The sequence below is a fragment of the Rutilus rutilus genome, assembly GCF_951802725.1.
Source record: "Rutilus rutilus genome assembly, chromosome: 8".
In the NCBI taxonomy this organism is placed as follows: domain Eukaryota; kingdom Metazoa; phylum Chordata; class Actinopteri; order Cypriniformes; family Leuciscidae; genus Rutilus; species Rutilus rutilus.
In genome coordinates, this window is record NC_140222.1 from 19,187,232 (window position 1) to 19,211,483 (window position 24,252).

General features: G+C 36.9%; 2 protein-coding genes across 2 annotated transcripts in view; one reads left to right on the forward strand and one right to left on the reverse strand.

The window, feature by feature from the left end:
- LOC311295964 (uncharacterized protein) overlaps window positions 1-24,252 on the forward strand; it is a 597,210-nt gene that overhangs the window by 26,826 nt on the left and 546,132 nt on the right. Inside the window, exon 5 of the mRNA XM_084417547.1 lies at window positions 1,125-2,965. Coding sequence (XP_084273673.1) covers window positions 1,125-1,159 — 35 coding nt within the window. The 3' untranslated portion in view covers window positions 1,160-2,965. The remainder of the gene's footprint in view (window positions 1-1,124; window positions 2,966-24,252) is intronic.
- LOC311296212 (uncharacterized protein) lies at window positions 10,318-17,104 on the reverse strand. The gene is made up of 6 exons (XM_084417884.1): window positions 16,967-17,104; window positions 16,555-16,870; window positions 14,705-14,752; window positions 14,235-14,381; window positions 14,088-14,150; window positions 10,318-10,484 (listed from the first exon to the last, which is right to left on the reverse strand). The coding sequence occupies exons 2-5, from the start codon at window positions 16,775-16,777 to the stop codon at window positions 14,107-14,109; spliced, it is 462 nt and encodes a 153-aa protein (XP_084274010.1). The 5' UTR covers window positions 16,778-16,870; window positions 16,967-17,104; the 3' UTR covers window positions 10,318-10,484; window positions 14,088-14,106.

A 24,252-nucleotide genomic window follows, 5' to 3' on the forward strand; every position in this document is an offset into this window, starting at 1 on the left:
TTAGATGTTTGGTCTGATAAGATTATTTAGCAACTTCAGCACAGACTAAAATTACGGACAGAACACTTTCTCCATCCAGTATGATCTGATCTGATTGTCTGGCTTATAGTTATAGTTTTCACAACAAATCTGAGATGTGTGAATCTGAATATATAGTAGCAACTATAGACAAGAAGAACTGTGATCGGCTGCTTTAGATGTCGGTCAGATTGTTCTTCTTATTTGTGTATGCCAGTGAAAAATTAAAGTTTTACAAAAGATTAAACTATGTTTGTTTCCTGCAAGGGAATCAAAATACTGCTCAGGATGGACAAACACTGTAAGATGTGTGATATGGATTCATTCCTCTTGTTCATTCAGACATTATTACAACATTGACACCATTAATAGGAATATAAAGATAAAGATGACCTCGATGTCTTTTTAATTTAACTTTACAATTTTGTCAGATTTTCTTGGCTTCACTACAGAGAATTCTTACAAATACTTTTTTTCCCTGTGACACACTGACCTTCATTTAGATATAATTAACCTTGTAATAATATATACAATATTCTGTATATAACATGCTGTATATTCTATAATAACTTGCCATTTAAAAGAAAGATTTGTTTAGTTTTCACAGATTTAATTATTGTATTTAAATATTATGTATAATATATAAATTCTATATTATGTATAATATATTAATTTTCCCTTTTGAGTAGATTCTTCACTATTTGAAACACAATAAACTCGGAGTGACACTTTCAAATAAAATGAAGGAATCTATTATTATTGGATGTACTCATTAAATGTACATAAAATAATATATATATATATATATATATATATATATATATATATATATATATATATATAGTATATATATTAATCAATGCATTGATCATTTTTCAATGGTCTGTTAAGCAAGTAAATATAAACAAACAGTTGAATCAATACAGCAGGAGCCCTGACTCTGTTGATAACACTCAGCATTAAACATTTTTGTAAATATGGCTTAATTTAATAAACACTGTTAATACAGTAAATTGAAATGCAATGCTGCGTCAGTGTTATAGGCAGACATAAAACTGTTTCTTTCTCTTTTTAACTTCTGTGATTCTTTCATTGTTTTCTCACAGATGAAGCGGAAAAGAACGAAACAAACGATCCTTAGAAAGATAAGACTGCCAACAGTGATGATTTACTGTAACAATAGACACATTAACAGTGTTTGAAGTCAACCATGTGTGCTTTTGAGATGTGAAATTAATACAATTAATCTTAAATGTAAAGTGACTGATTTCATGAGGACTGAAGTGATAAAAGCTCAGAGTGTCGCTCTGATATTCTGTGTTCATACTAAAGTTACAAATCTATCTTACTGTCTGTCTGAACAATTTTTTCAGGCCTCATTGTGAATGAGTATTATGAAAATTAATGCTTGTTTTTCTATAAATGTGTTGCATGTTTGTGTTCAAAATACTATAATAATGGATTTTAAAAATTCAGTATATTCAGTATATGAGAAACATACTGATTTATAGTGTTATGGAATATGCAATTATTTATTATAATTATGCCTTTTGTATGAAGTACTTATGTGTCGTAGTAAACCACAGTTGTAACTGTATTAAGAAAGTGTTTTTATAAAGAAAGACACCAGAAGTTGTTGTTAAACTATTTATTAAGAAAGTGTTATATAATGTAAGGCACTGTAATAATCATTGTAACCATATGTTGGGAAAATGGTTTATGAAGAAAAACATACCACACTGAATGTTGTAAGCATTTATTAAGCATATGGCAGAGTAGAGAGAAATTGAAACTGTATTAGAAAGAGCTTTGCTAAAGAAAGAAGAAAAATGCAAGCATTACCGTCTATGTGTTGCGGACGAGATACAGAAGATACAGCGATGAAGAAAAGGTCCAGAAGAAGGAGGACGAAGAGGCAAAGGCTTTAATGACCAAGTCCTAGGGGGTTTCCAGGAGGGGATTACTGAAGATGTCAAAAAGTTGATGGACTTTAAAAAGAGCTGGAATGGCATGTCCAGTCAGAGGCTGATTCACCAAGGACGGCCTCTCCGGTGTTAGATGCCTTGCCATTGTGCCTCATGAAGATAAAAGCTTGTAAATTATTTGGTTTTGATTTACTTTTATTTTTATTTTATATATTAGTACCTTTTATGTAAACTAGTTAATCTGTATTTAATAAAAAATATATATAATTGAAATTAAGAACTCGCGTCCTAACTCGTCCTAACACGAGTATAAGTCTCTGTTTTACAAAAGCTGGAGCTGAACTGACCACGGAGAAGTCTTCTGTGATCTAAAAAACTGTAAGTATGGAAATTCAAATGCTTATTATTATAGGACAGCTTTGACTTACTTTACCTAACCTGAGAATAATTAAAATAAGGTAAAAGTTGTTTAGTTTCAGTAGTCATGTCAAAGCAGTAACTAAATCAGCATACTATCATCTGAAAAAAATTGCAAGAATAAGATGATTTGTTTCCAGACAAGACTTAGAGAAACTTGATCATGCTTTCATCACCAGCAGGGTGGATTATTGTAATGGACTCCTCACTGGCCTTCCCAAAAAGACCATAAGACAGTTGCAGCTCATACAGAACGCTGCCGCCAGGATTCTGAGCAGAGCCAGAAAATATGAACATATCACACCAGCCCCCCAGTTATTTTAAGTCAGTTATTTATATATTTTGCTGTAGTGTGTCAGTAGGAAATATCAGTTTACATTTCCAAACATTCTTTTTGCCATTAATTGTAATAATCCAGTGAGATTTGTGTATGCACAAGGAATCTGACAACAGCCAGGATGATCTGATCTCACCATCATTGAGTCCGTCTGTGATTACATGAAGAAACAGAAAAAACTGAGACAAACTAAATCCAGAAGAACCGCGGGAACGTCTCCAAGATGCTTGAAGAAACCTTCCTGCAAAGCTACAGTATACTGTGAAAAGTACTGGCACTTGTGTTAAAATGCTGTAAAGTGAGAATGCTTTCAAAAATAAAATCACAAATTGAATGTATTTATGATTTAACTTCTATTAACTAATTCAAATCAATATATGGTGTAACGACCCTTTGCGTTTAAATCGGCTTTTGTCCAGGTACACTTGCGCATAGTTTTTCAGGTAGCTTTGCAGGAAGGTTTCTTCAAGCATCTTGGAGACGTTCCCGCAGTTCTAAGCCACAACTTCCTAGAGGAATGTTTGACTCATTTCCAGTAGAAACAACTTCATCATCATAATTATTTGATGTAATTTTATAATGACAGTACAGCGATTGAATCAGATAGCATGGTGTATTGATATATTGTATACTAATGCATTTACATGGCAATACCAGTGCAGTATTTTCTGCAATAGCCTATTGAATGTTAGACATTCTCTTTTTTTCTTTTCTCACTTCTCTTTTTTTTTTTATGCTATCATAGTCGTGCCCCTAGCTCTCCCATTCAAAAGGCAATTTGACCAAAAACGAAAATACGGTCAAACTTAAAAGTGATGTTTCCATTCTAATTATGCTTTTAAATGGAAGTTTGAGAGAGTTACACTTTAATGAGCGCTGAGCACCCGGTGATCGCCTGGATCTCACAACTCCGAAAACGTTAGATCAAATGATCAAATAGGTGCTATTTTTATAAATAAACCACAGATTTAAGCTTTAAACAACTACATTCTCGCCTGAAAATCTCAGAAAAAAAAAACTCCTACGTTTTTGGCGCTTGCTGGTTAGTGCGAGATGCATTCTGGGATACCTGGCTGTCTCAAGCAGGGGGGTAATCGAGCTCTCGAATTCCGTACCACCCCCGGGGGTGATTTTTTTTTTTTCCAGGATGGTAGGGGAAGGCTCATGAATATTATTTAGGGAAGTCATCCCTGATTGGTCTTAACCCCAGTGACGGGTAGGTTTAGGGCGGGGTTAGGGGTAGGTCATCAGACCCCCAGTGGCGGGTAGGTTTAAGGGTGGGGTTAAGGGCGGGGGCCGCCATTGGCTAACAAGCCATCACCTGCTGTTAGCATTCCATTGACTCCCATTCATTTTGGCGTCACTTTGACAGTGAATAACTTTACATCTGAGGCATTTAAAGACTCCATTTGTCCATTGTTTATTTCTAAAGAAACACAAAAATGTATAAAAGGCTCCATTACCTTGTATCTTACGTTATGGCCCCATAGAAGCAGTTTTTGTAAAAATAGGCTAACGATTGCGTCATGACCACACGACTCTCTGGAAATTACCGTATAGACAGGAGGAGAAGCTCACAGTCAATCGGGGGGACGTGGAGGCATAAAGTCCAATAAAGTCAAGGGAAAAGCCCATAGAGAGTCATAAAGTTGCTCCTGCTCCTAGCTCATGGACAGCTCCTACTCACGCTCTCCCTCACACTCATGCTGTGCCAGAGTAAAACCTGATCGCTGACGGGCGGCATATTTTTGGCTTATATTTTTGTCGTTTTTTCTCTTTCGGCCAGAAATTGAAAATGCCATTTTCAGCGGTATAAATATAATTTAAAAATATAAAAAACTCTAATGTTTTTAATTGCGATTAATAACAGAATTTTTTTAATTAATTAATACATGTTTTTTTTATCAATTGACTGCACTAATATATATATATATATATATATATATATATATATATATATATATACAGTGAGGAAAATAAGTATTTGAACACCCTGCTATTTTGCAAGTTCTCCCACTTAGAAATCATGGAGGGGTCTGAAATTGTCATCGTAGGTGCATGTCCACTGTGAGAGACATAATCTAAAAAAAAATAAAAAATACAGAAATCACAATGTATGATTTTTTAACTATTTATTTGTATGATACAGCTGCAAATAAGTATTTGAACACCTGAGAAAATCAATGTTAATATTTGGTACAGTATAGCCTTTGTTTGCAATTACAGAGGTCAAACATTTCCTGTAGTTTTTCACCAGATTTGCACACACTGCAGGAGGGATTTTGGCCCACTCCTCCACACAGATCTTCTCTAGATCAGTCAGGTTTCTGGGCTGTCGCTGAGAAACACGGAGTTTGAGCTCCCTCCAAAGATTCTCTATTGGGTTTAGGTCTGGAGACTGGCTAGGCCACGCCAGAACCTTGATATCCTTCTTACAGAGCCACTCCTTGGTTATCCTGGCTGTGTGCTTTGGGTCATTGTCATGTTGGAAGACCCAGCCTCGACCCATCTTCAATGCTCTAACTGAGGGAAGGAGGTTGTTCCCCAAAATCTCGCAATACATGGCCCCGGTCATCCTCTCCTTAATACAGTGCAGTCACCCTGTCCCATGTGCAGAAAAACACCCCCAAAGCATGATGCTACCACCCCCATGCTTCACAGTAGGGATGGTGTTCTTGGGATGGTACTCATCATTCTTCTTCCTCCAAACACATTTAGTGGAATTATGACCAAAAAGTTCTATTTTAGTCTCATCTGACCACATGACTTTCTCCCATGACTCCTCTGGATCATCCAAATGGTCATTGGCAAACTTAAGACGGGCCTTGACATGTGCTGGTTTAAGCAGGGGAACCTTCCGTGCCATGCATGATTTCAAACCATGACGTCTTAGTGTATTACCAACAGTAACCTTGGAAATGGTGGTCCCAGCTCTTTTCAGGTCATTGACCAGCTCCTTCCGTGTAGTTCTAGGCTGATTTCTCACCTTTCTTAGGATCATTGAGACCCCACGAGGTGAGATCTTGCATGGAGCCCCAGTTCGAGGGAGATTGACAGTCATGTTTAGCTTCTTCCATTTTCTAATGATTGCTCCAACAGTGGACCTTTTTTCACCAAGCTGCTTGGCAATTTCCCCGTAGCCCTTTCCAGCCTTGTGGAGGTGTACAATTTTGTCTCTAGTGTCTGTGGACAGCTCTTTGGTCTTGGCCATGTTAGTAGTTGGATTCTTACTGATTGTATGGGGTGGACAGGTGTCTTTATGCAGCTAACGACCTCAAACAGGTGCATCTAATTTAGGATAATAAATGGAGTGGAGGTGGACATTTTAGGTGGACTAACAGGTCTTTGAGGGTCAGAATTCTAGCTGATAGACAGGTGTTCAAATACTTATTTGCAGCTGTATCATACAAATAAATAGTTAAAAAATCATATATTGTGATTTCTGGATTTTTTTTTTTTTTTTGATTATGTCTCTCACAGTGGACATGCACCTACGATGACAATTTCAGACCCCTCCATGATTTCCAAGTGGGAGAACTTGCAAAATAGCAGGGTGTTCAAATACTTATTTTCCTCATTGTATATATATATATGCTCATCAAGGTTGCATTTATTTGATCAAAAATACTGAAAAAAACTAGCCTGGAAATCCAGACCTAAATCTGAAAGATTAATGGTCTGGCATTGACTAATGAAAATCGGCCAGCTCGAGGGGTGGCAACAAGCATGCATTTGAAAATCTCACTGCACGCAATAGGATAACACTACGACCAATCACAACAATAAACCCCATACGCTTAGCTACCAGCGGAGCTAACTGGTAGACTATACTCTTACCGTATCGGGTTGGCAAAACAGCAAAAATGTCCGTCTTGCAAAGGAAGGATTTGAGCGCTGTCTTCTTTTCCTCTTTTAAATAAAAAGCCAAGTCTAACTCGCTCATTGTAGCGGCCAAAGCCGTTTCAAACAACTGGTGTTCATCCATAGCATCTTGCAATGTGTACTAATGACTTCGGCATTACAGCGCTGTCCTCTTCTGTTTAGCTCGCCTCTGGCCCGTCTATATCAGATAATTAGATATTTAATGAACATCATTATTCAACGCCACAGTAAACCATAGACATTAAAAGAAATGGACACAGCGACCCCATAGACTTCAACGGAGACAAGTGAAGTCAATTAGAAGCACTCACTTCCTGATGGCTGACCATACTGCGCAGAATGAATAGGAGTCACTGGAATGCTAACAGCAGGTGATGGCTTGTTAGCCAATGGATGCCCCCATAGAAGGTATGCTTTCCGGATGCTGGACTACCCCCTTGAACAGAAATGATTAGTTTGAGTCTTCGGGAGTTCGGGTTTGGCTCGGCCAAGTCTTTCGTTCATCCTGTCAGTCCCATAGAGACTATGCTGTCAGTACCGGAAAGAGAAATGATTAGTTCATCTAGTCTTCGGGTGATTTAGGGTTAAAACCAACACATACCATTGCAAATATTTGCCTTTGCAGCTGTCCGTCTCCTCCGTTTACTTCTCCTCAAATAATAATGGGCTGGCTGAGTCCGAAAGGCCCTTTTGGTCTTTTCAGCTGAAAAAAAAAGAAAAGAAAATATCTATATCTATAATTTATAGGATTATTTAAAGGACACAGTAATGATTTACCTTACAAATATTGGATTTGACATTATTAGGCATTAAAAGCATGGTAAGTGGTGTGGTTAATATGCATTTACAACAAATATCACTTTAAAACTACCAATACTTAGGTTAAAAGCATGGTAAGTTTTATGGTTACTGTTCTTTTACCACACCTATCACAGTAAAACTATGGTTACTGTGGTAAAAGCAGTGTAAAAGCTGTGGTAAAAGCGTTTGTTGTTGACGCCACAGGTTTCCCATTGAAAGCAACGGAGTTCCAAATTCGTCATAGAGTGATGCCGAGGGGCGCTTTCGGCGTCTTCATTGTGACGCCGGAGGCGCTTGACCATGCTTCAGTTTTTGACACCTTGGGAGTGAGAATGGGTTGGATATGATGCCCGCATTGCATTGTGGCTAATGGGCTTAGACCCATGGCGCAATGTGACGTCAGAGTGACGTCTTTTCTATGTAATGTTTGGACGTCCAATTTCGGTCCACTGAAGAAGTTGTTTTGTAACGCCAGGCAACGTCTTTTTTCGACGTCTACCGCATGTCTAAAGTTGACGTCCGTGGGACCTCCGTGTAAGGGTTATTTATAGTCCAAATGTGGTCATTTGTGGACGTCTTTTCAACTCCAAATTTAGACAAATTTTAGATGTTGTTTTTATACAACTTCTATAACTGTAGTCCCATGTTTCAAAAGGGTGGAGGACATGTTTTCTGTACCATGTATTTACATTTGGCAGACGCTTTTATCCAAAGTGACGTTGTATTACACATTTACATTCCTATCAGTTCTGGCTTTCCCTGGGAATCAAACCCATGATCCATGAACGCTCTACTGTCTGATCTACAGCATTACACCTTTATATGCATATCCAGTTATCACCTGCTGGTGAGACAATCAAATGGAGTTTTTGGAAAATTATCTTAAATAATTATTTAAAATAATTTGTAGTAATTTGTATTTAGTGAATCATAGTGTTCTTGAATACATGTGTGTGAGACATTGGGACAAGCTAGTGTGCGGGAAGAGTTAGAGACATGGAGTGTGTATGCAGTGTATGAAGTTTCCACCGGGATTAGATATGCATTCCATATGTTCCTCTGGTAATGTTGTTTTGGTCAGTAGCATATAAAACCGAACCTCTTTATCCAGAGGACAGAGATGACATATGCTGGAATGAAGACCTTTGTTTGGTCTATGTCTTCATATTATGATAAAATAAATAAGATATCTCTTGGAAAAATAATTGGTGTCTGGTCCAGTGAATTAAACAACAGGAGAAAAGCATAATTTCTAACTCTACATTGTGGATGAGTATTGTGAAAATAAATGATTGTTTTGCCATAATTGTGTTGCATGTTTGTGTTCAAAAGTGATGTACGGATTTAAAGAATTCAGTATGACTCTGAGAGACGTACTTTCACAGTGTCTGTTTGTGTATCACTGGTGTCCACTAGAGGCCCTCGTCTCCACGGTGTCTTCCTATTCATGAACTGCATTCCCCACAATCCTTGTCTGTACCAATCACTGTTCATTGCACTCAGCTGTTCCCCGTCATCATTGTACCCAGCTGTTCCCTGTTATTCTTTGTTAGTTCTTGTTATATATACCCTGCCTGTCTAGTGTTTGTCACGGATTCCTTGTATTATATCACGCCACTTCCGTTACCTGTATTTCCTGATTGTGTTCTTGTTTTTGGATTGATTACTTGGATTTTGACCTCTGCCTGGAAGACTACGATTTTGGATTGCCCAATAAAATATTACTGCACTTGGATCTTCCTTTTCCCTTTCCTTTGTGTGTGGATCGTGACACGTACTGATTTATCTTGATTTAAAATTCTTTATTTGATTTTTGCACTTAGGGTAGAGTGGGGGAAAACGCCCCCCTGGGGTAAAACGCCCCCCACCTGTTTTTCCCAAAATAACCACTAAAAGAAGTCAAGATACATTTTTACTGTTGCTATGCACTACGTTGATAACGGGGATATACAAATCTCTATGGAGAAGCTGACACCAGCGACACATTTTAAGAGAAGAGGATTACAGGGTAAATGCTATAATTTTCAGATATTAGTAAACAAGTGTTTAAAAGAATATTGTTCTTCAGGATATCGCAGTGATGTATGATAGATGAATAGTGAAGTCTGTAGTTTGAGATCATATATTATTTATAAGGAATATAATTATATTTTAAAAATTAAACATTTTTTTTAAAAACTCATAGCTTGTGGGGTAAAACGCCCCCCCTGGGGGCATAGTTTCTCTATCATAATTACTATAATAAAATATTTCTGTCTATCAAATCCTTTGTTTTACACTTAATGCAGTATAACTAGGTGGTAAAATCAAAATATTTGAACAAAACATGAAAAAATTACCTCAAGTGAGCATTAACTAGCTAGCTTGCTAGCACAGTTAGCTCACTGATGGAAGGTAGTTAATTTTGCCTATTTTGAACATTGCTGAAATAAATATTAATATATATACATGTTGATACATTACTTGCCTTTTACCTTTAGAGATTAAAAACTATTGTCTGTTAATTTTGCTGTTGATCTATGAAGCAAACTGGTTGGTAAGAAAGGGGGCATTTTACCCCACCTTGGGGGGCGTTTTACCCCACCGCTGGGGCAAACCGCCCCCTTTGTACAAAAATATTTTCAGTGAAAATACTAATTTATTATGAAGGCTGAGCAATTTTAATATTTGGTGAATAACTCCTGCCATAGTCACTCAAAACCGGGATGGCAATTCTAGTCACATTTATGTTTTGTTTCACTGTAATGTCACATTTTCCTTAAGGGGGGCGTTTTCCCCCACTCTACCCTATGCCAAGATCACTTCAACACACTGAAATATATGTGTGCTACACATTCCATGTTTATGAGATTCTCATGATTTAATAAACAAACTAAATATTTTGTTGTGCAAAGTGGATATCGATGTCAGACTAAAGGAATAAAAAAGCATAATTTAATTCAACAAATGTACATTTTATTTTATTTGAAAGAGTAATACAAAACACAAATGCCAATACAATGAGCAATATCATTTGTTAACACAATCACAGAGAGTTTGATTATTGATCTGTGATTAATGTGTAAACATTAACATGTGTAAACCACCTCCGTCATTTCAGAATTCTGTAAGAAACACAAACACAAAAGGTCAAAGGAGAAAAGCAAATCTCATGTTTCGGATGCAAAAACTCAAAATGAATAAATGACAGAAATTTGCTGCAAATTCATCGCTAGATATTACGGGTTATGAATCAGTGTTTCAGATGTCATATAATCTCAGTATTGTTTTCCTCTGTGAACATGCACTCATGGATATCTGACAATATCGTTGCTTTTTTTAGTTTTCAGTTTTAAAAACATCTATAGATATAGAGGCTACACTAGTTATGTGGTACCCAGAGGTTAAATTGGGCCGGAGCACGCCGGAGCGCAGCTCCGCCTTGTCAGGTCCACAACACACCCTGCCGGAGCTCAGCTCCATCTCCTTCAGCACCAAATATTGTTATTCCACTTGAATTATTTTTCGTCTCCTGGCAAATACATGCATATGAGACTGCATAATTAGCAAGACTACACAGAGACACCCAGGCTACATGGAATTATCAGACATCATAATGCATTAATCTCTGCGTTCTCTGGTTCAGCACCCCGCCCACAGTCATTAAGGGAAAACTGTCACAATTGTAAGCGTAACAGCGACGTTACCATGGAAACCTGCAAACAGCTAGAGCGATCGAGCAGCTACCACTGAAGTCCTCTGTTTACAGTCTTGAATCATTTTTATTTTTTTCCATTTTCAAAAGTTTTTTTTGGGCCGAATGAAATGTTTTATGGTCGCGATTTATCTCGTAGCTGGCTGCCTTAGTTCCAGACTTAAAACTCTTTATATCAGCAGTTTAATGAAACATCAACAGAGATATTGAACGGGGGGAAAACACTTCGGAAACAGAGCCTTTAAAAAATAGATGTCACTGTTGATATCTGGGTCAAATGAAAGCTTATTTATAAAAAGCTCATAATACTACTACTACTAATAATAATAATAATAATTCATTACATTTATATAGCACTTTTCTAGGTACTCAAAGCTCTTTACATGGAAGGGGGAATCTCCTCAACCACCACCACTGTGCAGCTCCACCTGGATGATGCGACGGCAGCCATATTGCGCCAGAACGCCCACCACTCACCAGCTTACTGGTGGAGAGGAGACAGTGATAAAGCCAATCAGTATATGGGGATGATTAGGAGGCCATGATGGACAGAGGCCAAGGGGCAAATTTGGCCAGGATGTCGGGGTTACACTCCTATTTTTTTTTCGCAGGACATCCTGGGATTTTTAATGATCACAGAGAGTCAGGACCTCGGTTTAATGTCTCATCCAAAGGACAGAATAAAGGAATAATTAATTACGTAATGTATTATTACACTGCAATAAAGGTATAATTACACATGTATTATTACACTGTAATAAAGGTATAATTACACATTTATTATTACACTGTAATAAAGGTATAATTAGACATTTATTATAACATTGTAGTAAAGCTACATTGTAGTAGCTGTTCGCGGGTTTCCATGGTAACGTCGCTGTTACGCTTAGAATTGTGACAGTTTTCCCTTAATGACTGTGGGCGGGTTTCTGAACCAGGGAACGCAGAGATTGATGCATTATGACGTCTGATAATTCCATGTAGCCTGGTTGTCTCTGTGTAGTCTTGCTAATTATTCAATCTCATATGCCATGTAGTTGCCAGGAGATAAAAAAAAAATTCAAGTGAAATAAAAATATTTGGTGCTGAACGTGACGGAGCTGAGCTCCAGCAGGGTGTGTTGTGGACCTGTGGACCTGGCCTAATTTAACCGCTGATTACAGTGTAATTATTAATTTATTACAGTGTAATATATTTATTACAGTATAATAATAAATGTGTAATAATACCTTTATTACAATTTAATAAATGTATTATACCTTTATTACAGTGTAATAATACATGTTTTACAGTGTAATAATAAACATGTAATTATACCTTTATTACAGTGTAATAATACATTCTGTAATATCTTTATTATAATTAAAAAAATGTGTGATTATACCTTTATCACAGTGTAATAATACATTGTATAATTATACATGTATTACAGTGTAATAATACATTGTGTAATTATACTTTAATTACAGTGTAATTATACCTTTATTGTAAGGTAATAATAAATTGTGTAATTGTACCTTTATTAAAGTGTGTAATTATATGTTGATCACCACATTTCTCAACATTAAGTCATTTTACGGTGCAATTATAAATGATGACCATTATCCGTAAATAAGGGTACTAGGTAAATATCAGTACTGTAATAGATATATTTGCAATTATATAAAACAGAAACAAAACAAACATTTCTCTCTTTGCAGAACACACAATCCTTACTCCCTGGGTCTCCCCAACCATTTCCTCCTGCATAATCTATTTTTCGTCTCCTTTTCGATGCAAATCAGCGCACAGGAAATTTTGAAAAACTACAAAGGACTGCAAAACATGGCATAGGACATATAGCCTAATAATAAAAGTCCACACAAGACAAGGGGAACACAAGACAGGAATTATGACAAGCCTACAGTGACGTCACATAACTGCCAGTTTCAAACTGTGCTTTCATGCTTTGGCTGGAGCTGAGCCAGAGACGGACACGCTCAGCGCTTGTCATACATCACAACTATACAGTGTTTTCAACCACATCATTTTCAATTAGGTTCCAGACATTTAAATACACATAAGCACTAGAAAAAACAATACATTTATAGTAAGTACAATACACACTGTGTCTATGGAAGCGGCAATGATAATCCATTAACATACGATTTAATCTAAAAGGCTATTTTCAAATATAACTGTTTTATTCATATCAGATACACATTGTTTAGGTAACTATACAGTTCACCGTCAACTAACTGTCATGAATTTCGGGAGAAACTAATGAATTTACGTGTTGTAAATCGGACAGATAGGCGCAACTGTGGTCCAAACTAAGATGGCGGCGCCCATGTCGTGTTGTAGATCAAGATCATTATTAAATGATTTTAAACGACAAAACACACTGACTTCGGCCCTACACGTATTTGAGAATCGGAATATCAGATAATGACATGGTTAGCAAGTTTCTGAATATTTTGAATAAAAAAGGAAAAAGGAAATAAAAGCAATACATCTGTCATACAGAGCTGTTGTGGCTGCGGTGTGTCATGACAATCATGACGCGTCGCCATGGAAACAGGTAATAAGGGGAAACATTCTAAAATAACGGTCACCTTAAAAAACTCACTCTGGGTCTGGGGGGATCATCTAGAATATTTTAAACGTAACTGTGAAAGGGTTAAATTTGTGAATAAAAGGGATCTACCAGAATGCTGTAAAATTGTTGATAATGTCACGATAGCTACAGCTGAATATTATATTTCAAAAGGCATTTCTAAAAGTCCATTTCTTTTAGGATGTTGCCTTATAAGGGAGCTGTCTGTGTAGACAGTAAAGCAGCTCACTGGGTTTAGAACAGACTCATCACATTTTCTTTTAATTTCCCTGTTCACCTTTTTATTGACATGAATTTGCAACCATATGTAGAAATATAGAAAATGTGCATTATATAATACTATTGTATAAACTCCCCCTCAATTATGCAATGGATGCTCAAACTGTACAGTGTAAACTGTAACATGAATTGTCTTACCGCTTTTTGTGCATTTATTTTACATTGGATCAGCGTAAGTGATCTCTTCATCACGGGTCTGAACTGTTTGAATAATAATGACAGGCATGTTAAAACAGCAAAACTGTAACTATTTCTTCAGATGTAACAGCAGTATAAAACACTTGCCCTGTTGGTCTGTTCTTCTGTGTTTCTTGCAGATCCAGAAGATCCCAACAGCAGCAACAATCATCAGAGATCCAGCAACAGCAGAAGAGATCGGCACTATCTGAGACACTGAGACTGGAGGAGGAGAGGGAGTTTGCTGCTCAGATTCTGGAAAGATAAAGAGAGACAATCTGTCAATCTGTCCTTAGTCTCAGTCTCAGATGCACACAGTCTGTTCACTGACTCTCTGATACTAGTCTGACCAGCACAAGTCTCCTTTAACATGTTTATGGCTTAAATGTGTTTGTCAAAAAGTGTAAAGAGCTAACCTGTGTTGTTATTATCTATATTTTTTTCAGCAAAGAAAAAATAAAAACAATTTGCCATATTAAAACAATGCAAAACTCAATATTAACTTGTTTTTTGAACTGTTGTATAAAAAAAAATCACACTCATAATTGTGCTGTTGATCTGAATATCAGCTTCATTACCCTCTGCATCCTCAGTTGATGAAGGACTTTGTGGAGTGGACGGCTTAGCTGGAAGATATTAGAGAAGCACAGAGATGAGAATATATCAACAGTGAAGTCTGCTTTAGTGTCAGTGTTAGTCATTCTCATCAGAGATCAGTGCTTATACTCACAGTCCTGATTTTCTCTCATAACAATGAATTCAGATTTAAAATATTATCTAAATGAACAAAATATACAAAATCTGAATACAGTGGCTCGTGTTTGCCAAGGTTCTTGAGCACCATCTATTCTCTCTCCTAAAGGATCTTATATTCATATTACACCCTCCCTTAATGATGTATATTATCTAAACATTGTGCCATTATTAAGGTGCATTAAAGAGGACTTAAAACATTGTTCTGGGTCATTCCGTGTCAAATCAACCATATTTCAGAAACTTTCCCTTTTTTTCTAAATATGTTTTTCTAAAAACAGACACATAAATAGTAATGAAAGCCAAACTATTAAATGTAATAGGGCCTACATGTAAAACGTATCAACTGAATGCAAAGAGACCCATTGATTTCTGACCACTAAAAATGTGTAATTGACCAATTTACTCATGGATCCACATTTAGACCTCCATATTTCTGGGACTGAACCACTGAGGGCCTTTAAAATGAAGATACCAAAATAAATGTTTGTTAAAAATCAAAATATAATAGGATATTAAGGTATTTTTAATAATTCATGAGTTACAGGCATGCAAACTTGGGGCAAAACTAAATAAGTGTTTTTTCCCCCTCATTTTTAAACTGTCACCGTTGGCATATACCTTTTAATGAAACAAAGATTGCTAAAGTCAACAGATTTGACTAATTGACTTACCTATGTGTAAAAATAAAATAATGATTCCGACTTTCTGAAGTCATTTATACTCCCTGTAATTTTGCTCCAAATCTCAGGTGAAAATTATCATTTTGACCCCTCTCTAAAAAGCAGTAAGTTGCTCAGTAAATATACAATCATGATATTTCATATTTTGGCTTTCTTCTACATTTATGTATTTCTTTCACCAGAAAACAAATGAGCTGGTTGAGTTGACCCGCCTAGCTTTACTTCATTACTTCACACCCTGATGAAGACTTACTGGCCTCATAGGTGTGCCGTTGCTTGTCGCCTGTTTTTAAAATCTAAGCCATGAAAGAATAAAGGCTTTTTACATTTCTCTAAAAACTAATTACTCGAGTGCCTTTGATTGTTTTTTCTTATGAGTAGCGTTACTTCATCTTTGTTAGGTTTAGTTCATTAAAGTTAATTATGCATTTAATTAAAATGCATATCCTGCCCTGTTGTACTTTCAGTAAATTGCACATGAATGTTCTTGTAAGTTATGTTGCTCTGATGTCATCAAATAAATTTACCAAAAATTTGTAATGACCCTGGATCTGTAATTCACCCATGTCATACAGTTCCTTTATTCATTATGAAATGTTGCATATTGCTGTAATATATCTGAGTTTCCTCCTGTAAGAGCACAATGGATCAGACATACACGGATGCTCATGACACTTGGACAAAGTTTATTTAATAATAAACTATTTCAGTTCTATAATATGTATGTTCATTTTGACCCTTGTGTGGGAGGTATAATGTGGACCTGGATGTTTTTCATGCACTGGAGGGATAATGTTTGGTGATTTTAATTTTTTTTTTTTTGTGATAAATATACTGTAAATATTAGAATAAGGTAAAAAAAAAAAAAACTGCATCTGAAATGTATCTTCAAGATTTCTAATAAATAATCTTCAAATATCATTGTGGGTTATGACAATAATGATTTACATTTTGAGTATGACGATAACAGAAGAAAGCGTGTATATGCTCACCAACAGTAACACTGAATCTCTTGATAAACTCCTTATTCCCAATAATGGTACTTAGTTGATAAAGTCCAGAGTCTGTGGTTCTGATGTCACTGATGGTCAGAGATCCAGTCTGATCCAGTTTCAGTCTGTCTCTGAATCTCTCATCATTATCATATCTAGTAATGTTCATGATCACTTTAGCGATGCATGCAAATGTCTCCAAACCTCCACTCGATCTCTTCATCTCTCTGTATGTCTGTAAGATCAGGGTTTAGAGTGACAGAATCTCCCTCCATCACTGACACTGACTTCACTGCATCTGTGTCACCAAACACTCCTGAAACACAATATTATTAACAGCTAATTTAAATCCTCTGAACAATTTTAACTGTACATTATTACTAGAAGTATAAAAACATGTTTTTCAACTCACCAGACAGACAACACACACTCAAAGAGAACAAAATAAGTGTGTGCAACATCATCTCCAACAGCCTGATATAAAATCACTCTATGATCTGAACAATATCAGTACATAATCTGAGGTTTATAAAGAAACTCTTCAGTCAGGAAGAATAAACACAGTTCATGAGCGCGTCTGTGTACGTGAACGCGCTTCACACTCTGACTATAGGCTAGTCACATGATACAGTCAATGAAAACAACATTTATGTTGGCTGAATAAACAATGTAAAGTTATAAACCTCTTAGCATAGTTTGCACCAAAATATAGTTACTGTTGTCATTATAAATAAGCAATCTTCTAAAAATATGAACATGGGATCTTGCAACGCTGCATGTTTTGAGTGCAAAACATGCACTCCCCCTCCTTTTCTCACTTCTCATTTCCCTCAGAAGCAACATCCTGTAGAGAATTTTGACAGTGTCTATTTCAGTAGAAAACAGCCTGTATATGCTGGTCTTATTTGGAGCTGATATAAACTGATCTCCCAGCTTCCAAAACCACAAACAACACAGCAGAACTAAAATGACTAAAAAACACCATATAGCCTACTGGATTTGTCAGCAGGGTAGCAAATATATTTTATAAATGAAATTGATATAGAGCTATACTTTGGTGTGCGCTCTCATATCATCTTCTAGGGTGGATATTGGCTACAAAATTAATACAATTATTTCACAAATGTTTTCTGTACAAAAATCCTCTGAGGCTTGTTATAAGCATCTCATCATCATCATCATCATCATCATCATCATCATCATCATCATCATCATCATCATCATCATCATCATCATCATCATCGCCCCCTAGAGCCCTGATGTGAGAATGTCTGATTCATCAGTGATGGACTGATCGTGACATCACAACAGCAGCCACGCCCACTACAGCAGAGACAACCAATTAGAACAGTGTAAACCGTCCCAATACTGTTACAGAACTGTTCAAAGTCTTCAGAATGAAGCATAAAGGTTTTGCAGAATTGATGTTAGTTTATTAATTTGTACAGTGTGTTTTGCAGTTTTTTTGTTGTGGTTGTTGTCTAATCAGAGACAAATCTACTACTCTTCATTTGTTACCTAGGCCTATTATACAAATGTGTTAATAAAATGTCTGAACTTATCAAACTGATCCGAGATCATATAAAAACATATAGACTTTGGTTAATGGGTGTGATCATAGGGTGCGATCGTCCACTAGTGGCAAACGTTTTAAAACAGTTGTGACACACCAAAGGCGAAGCCTCCTATTGTAATCTCCTAATTACGGTAATTATTATTACGTGCCCTTAAGTAGCACTTGGACACACCTGAACGAATTAATCAGGGTCTTTAAGATTACACCACTAAAGCTACAGACAGGTTGGAGACGCACCTAGTATTTAAAAGCGCGTTAAAACCCTATTCAGTGCATTTCCAGCAGAGACAGAGTCCATTGTGAGATCGCAGGCCTCAGGATGACAGCTCGACTTTACTGCTCGTTGGTCGCTGTTTTATTGTGTTCCTCTGTTTGCTGGAGCGTAAGAAACCCAGAAGATCGATTCACGGGTGAGATCTTTTAGCTTCATTATAGCACGAAGAAAATATGTAAACAACCTAAACAAAATATGACTTAAGGCACATCTCAGAACATTATAAGTAGGCCTAGCCTATACAGTAACAGACGTCCAGTAATAGTTCAACTTTGTATGCTATAGTTCTAAACAGTTAAGTTTAAGTCTTATTTATGTGTGATATGCTTTTTGATGATGAAACACAATGATGATGATGATTATTATTATTTAAAAAAAAAATTGTGAACAGATCCATTATTTTGGTTACACTGTTGTAATGTATGCTCACTGCCAACTTTATTTTTAGGATAGCCCCTATTGTAATTGATAGTTTACTTTATTATTATTATTCCTCCCGAATGGGAGTCCAAGGCAGCCCTATAAATGGAACATAGGAAAATTATGATATTTGGAACACTTTCGTTTGAGTCTCTAGGATCTTCTCTATAGTGCCACCACCAGTTTAAAGATTAACTTTTGAAATGGTTATAACTTTTGAACCTTTTGATCTAGAAAAATTAAATGCTTGCATGCTTCTCACATTCAACATTAAATTAAGACTCCGCACATTACAGTAGTGGTCATTTTGAAAAGTACAGTATTCAGATTTTTTGCCACTTCAGATTTTGCTCAGATTTTAATTGCTTCAAAAATTGCCTCAGATGATCTTTGGACTGGGATGCACAGAAATGACTGAACAGATTATTATTATTATTATTATTATTATTATTATTATTATTATTATTATTATTTTCCTTCATCTTTGTTCAAAAGTTATGATGTCAGAAACTAAACAATTATGTCGACCCAAAATTGGTTCTGAGGCTGTATCTCGGCCAAACTTTGATCAATCTAAACAAAAATTGGTAAGCTTTATCGCAGGGGTGTCAAACACAGTTCCTGGTGGGCCACAGCCCTGCAGAGTTTAGCTTCAACCCTAATTAAACATCGGACCAGCTAATCAAGTCTTTCAGGCTTAGTGAGTGTGAGTGAGCAGGGTTTGAACAAAACTATGTAGGGCTGTGGCCCTTCAGGAACTGAGTTTGACACCTGTGCTTTATCGGAACCATGATGTGATTGTCCATGCCAAATTTGGGAACAGCACCACCTACAGGTCATGAGATCTGGAAAATGGCTATTATTGCCAAATAACTTCTGAACAATTTGTCAGAAAATCATGTCTGTGGATTCCTTGTGTCATGCCGAATTTGTGGATACAGAGTTTCACAAGATTGGATGAACCACGTGTCTACCATATTGAATTTTGAGATAAATTGCAATATCATTTTATTTATTTTTTTTATTTTTTTTTTACAATTTAACATCTTTACAAAATTTGGTAGGAATCATCGACAGCATGTCCTGAAAGTACCTGAGAAGCTTGAACACAGTGCCACCTAGTGTTCCAGAGACGTACGTTTCTTGCAAAAACGCTTCAAACTTCTAACTAGTCGTTTTGTTCCCTGGCTTATGCTGATTCGGACAATGTATCATTTGTCATTTTCCCTAAATTTGACTGTCCGCCATATTGAAGTAAATGAATAACAGTTTTCATTACTCCTCCTTCAAATTTAGCCTAATGTTGTCCAAAATTAGCTTTGATCTTTGGACCGAGCCGCATAGAAATGACTGGATGGATTTTTGATATGAACTAAAGTTCCTGAGATATTTGTCTCCAAAGTTGACCTTGCCTGTATTTGTTGCCTTATGTTAGTTAGCTTAGCATGCTACCCAAATGCTATTCTTCTAATGTGGCTCTTCAGCTATCAGGTTGACCACAAGCTACATTAGTATTAAATAAGCTTAGCATGTTAATATGGTTAACATGCAAAGTAATTATTTTGAGTCCTCAGTCTCCCACTGAAGGCTCTCCTCTGCAGTTTGGTGAGTCAGCATCAACTGAGTGGCTCAAGCTGCAAACAGTGGCATTTTTCACCTCCACTTCTGAACAGCTGTTTCCCCATAGACATTAGATTTCTGCTGTTTTTGTTCTTCTGGCTCTGCACTGCTGTTGCTGTTTCTTCAGGGGCATGGCCCTGAAATCGCTGCTTGCAGTTATTGCAGTTTTGAATTTGTACTTGTCCCTTTACCCCTTTAACAATGATGTACCATTAAGCATGGGGGATAATTATAACTTATTTATTGAAGTATTACCTGACAAGCCACTTTTGTTAAAAGAAAAATGTCTGATTGCATGAGTTTAATGAGTTCTGTCTGTTTTGCTAAAAATGTGTTACTATTTTCTTTTTTTGTATTAAAATGCTTAATGTAACTGTTAAACATAATTATGCCACAAAATATGAATCGCCGTCCATGTTTTATATTAGCATTACAATGCACTAGTAGTGGTTGGTTCTGTGTTGTAATGGCACTTTGTAACAATAAGGGATAAACAGGGATAAATGGTAGATTTCTAAACTAATTTGACTTGATGCAGATAAATGTGTGGCTGTTATACTTCAGTTTGATACACACATTGCAAAACCCCCAACTACAAAAAGCACTCCCGGTCTCCCCGATGATCCTCTTGAATCATCTTCTGTATAGGGGCCGGTTGGTGCCTGGTGAAACTGAGTTGCGTCCCGACGAGGATGTTTCTGATAAAGACTGCTCTAAAGGACACGAATGCAACGATTTGATTGTGGAACTGATTTGATTGTGTGTTCTCCCTGCATTCAACAAGTTTCAATAGTGGATGTCAGAGGTCCTCCAAAAGAAACAAAATGAAAAAAAATTTGCTGTTGAGTTTCACAAGAAAATGCAAGTGACACATTAAATTAAATGTGAAACTTTGAAGGAGACAGACTGAATCTTTTCATGATAAAGAATTATTTAATGGTGAAGGAGACATTCAGCGTTCAGTAATAATGGTTTCTGTCATGTGTTTGAATAACAGTAAAGCCAGGAGTGTGTCCAAGCACAGAAGGAATGATAGGACATTGTGCTGAATTTTGTTCCCGTGACGGTGACTGTCCGGAGGATGCGAAATGCTGCAGTAATGGATGTGGACATGTCTGTAGAACTCCATATAAAGGTAATTATATTTTCTTGTAGTGTGGATCAGTTTTGTGGGGGTTTTTTAATCAAAAAGATTGGATGAATCACGTGTCTACCGTATTGAATTTTGACATAAATTGCAATATCCTTTTTATTTATTTATTATTTTTTACAATTTAACATCTTCACAAAATTTGGTAGGAATCATCGACAGCATGTCCTGAAAGTACCTGAGAAGCTTGAACACAGTGCCACCTAGTGTTCCAGAGATGTACTTTTCTTGCAAAAATGCTTCAAACTTCCAACTAGTCGTTTTGTTCCCTAGCTTATGCTGATTCGGACAATGTATCATTTGTCATTTTCCCTAAATTTGACTGTCCGCCATATTGAAGTAAATGAATAAGAGTTTTCATTACTCCTCCTTCAAATTTAGCCTAATGTTGTCCAAAATTAGCTTTGATCTTTGGACCGAGCCGTATAGAAATGACTGGATGGATTTTTGATATGAACTAAAGTTCCTGAGATATTTGTCTCCAAAGTTGACCTTGCCTGTATTTGTTGCCTTATGTTAGTTAGCTTAGCATGCTACCCAAATGCTATTCTTCTAATGTGGCTCTTCAGCTATCAGGTTGACCACAAGCTACATTAGTATTAAATAAGCTTAGCATGTTAATATGGTTAACATGCAAAGTAATTATTTTGAGTCCTCAGTCTCACACTGAAGGCTCTCCTCTGCAGTTTGGTGAGTCAGCATCAACTGAGTGGCTCAAGCTGCAAACAGTGGCATTTCTCACCTCCACTTCTGAACAGCTGTTTCCCCATAGACATTAGATTTCTGCTGTTTTTGTTCTTCTGGCTCTGCACTGCTGTTGCTGTTTCTTCAGGGGCATGGCCCTGAAATCGCTGCTTGCAGTTATTGCAGTTTTGTATTTGTACTTGTCCCTTTACCCCTTTAACAATGATGTACTATTAAGCATGGGGGATAATTATAACTTATTTATTGAAGTATTACCTGACAAGCTACTTTTGTTAAAAGTCTGATTGCATGAGTTTAATGAGTTCAGTCTGTTTTGCTACAAATGTGTTACTATTTTCTTTTTTTGTGTATTAAAATGCTTAATGTAACTTGGTTCAACATATTTATGCCACAAAATATGAATCGCCGTCCATGTTTTATATTAGCATTACAATGCACTAGTGGTTAGTTCTTGTAATGGCACTTTGTAACAATAAGGGATAAATGGTAGATTTCTAAACTAATTTGACTTGATGCAGATAAATGTGTGGCTGTTATACTTCAGTTTGATACACACATTGCAAAACCCTCGACTTACAAGTGGAAAAAGCTATTTCAGCACACCGGTCTCCCCGATGATCCTCTTGAGTTATCTTCTGTATAGGGGCCGGTTGGTGCCTGGTGAAACTGAGTTGCGTCCCGACGAGGATGTTTCAGATAAACACTGCTCTAAAGGACACAAATGCAACGATTTGATTGTGGAACTGATTTGATTGTGTGTTCTCCCTGCATTCAACAAGTTTCAATAGTGGATGTCAGAGGTCCTCCAAAAGAAACACTGAAAAAAATGTTGCTGTTGAGTTTCACAAGAAAATGCAAGTGACACATTAAATGAAGTTTTATGTAACAAAGTTCGGGAGGAGCATGTTCAGGTAATCATCCAATCAGCACAAGAAGAAGCCAGTATAAATAAAGCCTTCCCTTACCTCCTGTCTCATGACAAATTTCTCAGCATCCCGCCACCACCCCATCACCTCACATTCAGATGGGCCTGCTCATAGATACCTATGATCTATACATTCATAGGGGGGAGTACTCTGGGGTCGGGCCGAATTCCGAGCTCGGAGCCCTCCCCCCGGACAGCAAGCCAAATACGCATTATAATATTACATCAGATTTCATTAACATGTGAACTCGTGAAATTAAATGTGAAACTTTGAAGGAGACAGACTGAATTTTTTCATGGTAAAGAAAATTATTTAATGGTGAAGGAGACATTCAGCGTTCAGTAATAATGGTTTCTGTCATGTGTTTGAATAACAGTAAAGCCAGGAGTGTGTCCAAGCACAGACGGAATGATAGGACATTGTGCTGAACTTTGTTCCCGTGACGGTGACTGTCCGGGAAATGCGAAATGCTGCAGTAATGGATGTGGACATGTGTGTAGAACTCCACATAAAGGTAATTATATTTTATTATAGTGTGGATCAGCTTTTTAAAAAACATTCACTGATATGCTGTATTTAAACGCATCACAGGGAAACCAAAGCCCGGAGTTTGTCCAAATGCAACCCTTGAAGTAGCAGTGGCAGGAGTGTGTGTCGAGTCGTGTTCCCATGACCGTGACTGTCCGACCGATAAGAAATGCTGCAGTAATGGATGTGGACATCAGTGTACGGCTCCATATACAGGTATTTATATTGTATAGTGTGTGGGTCAGCTTTATACAGAGCCCCTAAAAGGACATGGTGGTTTAACAAACACTTCCTGTTTAATGTCCCGCTGGCACGGTTTCAGACGGCCCCGTACGTTAATAGTGAAGCGGTTGCATTGTTCATTAAAATTAGCAATATATTCACAGATCCGAACTTCCCAGATCAATAACTGGGTCATTCTACAGAAACGTCCACTTTTCTGTCCCTAGCCTTTACAGAAATATTACACTTGAAAAACACTTTAGGGTTACAATTTCTT

Bases quoted from the DNA above. Each gene is read 5' to 3' on its own strand.
- LOC311296212 (XM_084417884.1), bottom strand. From the start codon at position 16,777: ATGAAGAGATCGAGTGGAGGTTTGGAGACATTTGCATGCATCGCTAAA. The intron at 14,753-16,554 runs GTGAGCATATAC...AATATCTTCCAG, and splicing joins GAGATTCAGTGTTACTGTTG to CTAAGCCGTCCACTCCACAA. The intron at 14,151-14,234 runs GCAAGTGTTTTA...TTATTCAAACAG, and splicing joins CAGAAGAACAGACCAACAGG to TTCAGACCCGTGATGAAGAG.